The sequence below is a fragment of the Habropoda laboriosa genome, unplaced genomic scaffold, assembly GCF_001263275.1.
Source record: "Habropoda laboriosa isolate 0110345459 unplaced genomic scaffold, ASM126327v1 scaffold1111, whole genome shotgun sequence".
Classification (NCBI taxonomy): Eukaryota; Metazoa; Arthropoda; class Insecta; order Hymenoptera; family Apidae; genus Habropoda; species Habropoda laboriosa.
In genome coordinates this window covers 105,095-108,541 of record NW_017101204.1, presented here as the reverse complement: position 1 = coordinate 108,541, position 3,447 = coordinate 105,095, and the positions used below count along the sequence as shown (strand labels likewise).

At 28.2% G+C, this 3,447-nt stretch overlaps 1 protein-coding gene across 1 annotated transcript in view; it reads right to left on the bottom strand.

Annotated features, from left to right (window-relative positions):
- Positions 1-952: 952 nt before the first annotated feature.
- The window catches only part of LOC108578083 (diacylglycerol kinase epsilon), a 5,289-nt gene continuing 2,794 nt past the window's right edge, over positions 953-3,447 (bottom strand). The window contains exons 4-11 of the mRNA XM_017941339.1: positions 2,756-2,886; positions 2,544-2,691; positions 2,215-2,432; positions 1,928-2,073; positions 1,684-1,852; positions 1,433-1,613; positions 1,234-1,370; positions 953-1,081 (exon numbers count right to left, since the gene is read on the bottom strand). Coding sequence (XP_017796828.1) covers positions 953-1,081; positions 1,234-1,370; positions 1,433-1,613; positions 1,684-1,852; positions 1,928-2,073; positions 2,215-2,432; positions 2,544-2,691; positions 2,756-2,886 — 1,259 coding nt within the window. The remainder of the gene's footprint in view (positions 1,082-1,233; positions 1,371-1,432; positions 1,614-1,683; positions 1,853-1,927; positions 2,074-2,214; positions 2,433-2,543; positions 2,692-2,755; positions 2,887-3,447) is intronic.

Below are 3,447 nucleotides of genomic sequence, written 5' to 3'. Positions count from 1 at the left end.
GACTAGCCTGTACAGAGTCCTAATCTTAACCCTACAGAAAATCTATGGGGAATACTCAAAAAAGGAATTCACATTACATACAAATCTTCACCAACCCCTCTGTATGAATTACAAACTCAAGTGGAAGAACCGTGGAACCAAATTCGACAAGACTACTGTACGAAACTAGTTGAAAGCGTGCCGAGACGCGTTGGGGCTGTTACAAAGTCAAGGAACTTATAGACAAAATATTCAATTAAACTGAAACTCGTAAATTTTAGTACTTAAAATCGTAGTGCAGAACTGATTCTACTAATTTTATTTATGACAACCCAAAAAGAACACATTTCAAATATTGAAAAATAGTTTGCATTTATGAAAGGAATGAGGAAGGAATTAGGACAATAAGGAAGAAATTAGCACCGTTGATTTTTATTTTCTTTCGCTTTATATAATAAGAAATAATACTTTTGTTGAAAATTTCTGTGATCGATTCAGTTTTTCTTCTTCCTGTATAATCAATTCAAATTGCAATTTCTTTTAATAAGGAAAAATACCTGAATGGTAATGATAATATTTAAAACATGTAATTGTTAAAACAGTTATATAATCAAAATGTAAAGATACAATTCACATACATAGAAAGAACATAAAACTCTTAATAATATCAATTATTAGACAAAGAACATTAAATAATATATAATTCCATAGCATTAACTAAAAAAGATATAACAAGAATAATAAATAAAATTATAAACTACTCGTGCATTTATTCAAAGTATAATATATAGATTACACATCTGTTTTAGAAAAGTGATTAGATGTGTTTGATACTGATTCTTATTCTTTATCTTTGGCAGATTGATTTTTACTATTTTTATCACTTAATTTTCTTTCTAAATTTCCTTCCTTTTTAAACCAAATTTTGGAATGTATACATGGAACTAAAACCTTGTACTTCAGAAAAAAAAATTTAAATAGAGTTTTCAACCATGTTCACAAGCATAGTTGCTTTGTTACAATGTGTAATGTTGAATTCACAGGGGTGTTGGTACCATGGTTCACCATCAATTTGTACTGCGCAAGACTTTATTAACTTTATCTGTAAGTTATAAAATATTTACTTAAAAAAATAAATACTAAGAATCTAATTAAATAAAAATATATTTTCACTGTACCTAATACTTATTTACATTTTTTTTATAATTTTCTCTAAAAGTTAATCTTAAATTATTTGATAAAATTTTAAAATACCTTTATGTTTCTAGCTTGTCCAAGTCGATAAGGTTGGGACAGTCCTACTTGAAGTTGAGCCATATGGAATGAAGAATAAAGTGCAACTACTTCTAACTTTCCATCGTTGATACTCTGTTCTCCATATTCTTCATGATCTACTTAATGTAAAACATTTATAAAACTTTTTTAATCTTTTAAAGTAAAAAGATTGAAATACCTTCTAATCCCATATTCCAAAGATTAACACCAGCAGCCCACGATGGAATGTTTAGTATCACGATACTTTCAATAGAAGGTAAATCTATTTTTTTGTCATCTAAATATAATTCTATATTTTTATCAAGATCTTTGCATTCTCGTTCCACCACTTGTTGGGTACCAAAACATAAGTATAATAGCTGTCAAAAGTATGAAAGCACACATTGTTTTATACTTTTTTTTAAATAAACCTCAAATAGAATAAATTACCTTATTAAACAATCTACTGCTATAAAAATAAAAACGACTCTCTCTAGTACGATGAAAATTTAGTGTTACTTGTGCATCAACTCCCACACTTAGGTAATTATACATATAGAACGTTTGATGCGAACTCCTAAGTCCCAATCCACCATACGGTTTTACTATCACAGTCCATCTGATAAGGTATTAACATAAATATAAATATATTTGATAACAATTTAATAGGCTATATGGGATATTTTCTATACACCTATCAAGTTTCACTTTTTGTGCTACTCGTATCTTCTGTAGAACATGTGTAAGATCTTCATTTGTATCATGTTCTTTTCCCCATCCTAGTACTCTTGATAAATCATTTCCTGTTCCCAAAGGAATTATAGCTACAGATGGAACTGGCTGTTACAAATAAAAATATTTAATCTAATCGTATTTGGCATTTTAGATGAATTAAATTTTTGTGTCTTCATTAACTTAAAACGTAATGGAATATATACAAACTAAATATAACAGACATATACATGTATTTGCATGTATTACCTCCAATCCAAGTTTATGAATAGCATTTAGTAACCAAGCTATTGTTCCATCTCCACCTGCTACAAGGATAGTACACGCTACTTTTCCAAGTAAACGACACCATTCAAGAGCAGCAACTGGATCGCGTTCTGATAAATCAACAACTTGAGCAGGATTTAACAATCTTCTAAACAAAGATAAAATTTCTGCTCCATCATTATTACCAGATTTTTTATTTCCTAAAATAGAAATTCTATAAGTTAAATTATAATTATTAAAAAATTATTTGAAGCATACACAATGTATAATACATTATTATGATACTATTATTACTTTTCATGTTAACTTACCAACAACTATAAGAGGATTCCACTGAGGCCAATTTGGAGGTATAACTGAACGAAGAGGAAATCTACGTCTTACAGTACTTCGTAGATTCATTACTTCTAAACTACTTGGTGGAATTATCATTAATTTAAATTTACCAAAATCACATATCTGAAAAATTTAATAAATAATGTTTATACATTGTAAGCAAATTATGAAAAATATATAAACATACTTTAGAAAGCTCAGATTTGCAAGTATCGTGGACACATCTCTGACACCAACAGCACCACCAATCTGTTAATCCAGGTTCCACGTCACATTCTTCATTACATATGTCACACGTAGCAATGAGAGGTAAATTACCTTACGTGAAATAAAATAAATAGAAATTAACTGTAATTCAGGCTGTATTTAAAACTTAATACTCAAGAAATAAAGTAAACAATTTAACTTTTGAATACTGTACATAGTATCCCATTTAAATCAACACAAAAATATCTTTGAAATTATTAATAATACTGAAAAATGTTTCAGATAAGAATATAATGGCTTCAAGGGGACATATCCTGATATCAACGAACTTTCTGCATGTGTATGTACAGAAGATATATGCAGATCGATATCAATTTTGCTCTTTTATATGGAATTATATATCTTTCAATGCATTAATCGATGCAATTCTTTATTCTCTATAAAAGAGCATTAAGTTATTTAGCGAGCATTAAATATTTTGTATTAAGTGTAGCAATTATGAATATTTAGTAATATGATATTTACCTTTTTAAAATTTATGTTCAAAACTATATCCTTGAGTCTGAATACTAAGATTTACTCAGCTTCTAAGTGATCTTTAAACTTTTAAAATACTTCTTGGAAATTTGTTAGCTTATGTCTTTTCAACGTAAGTAGCATAATACTCTTTAT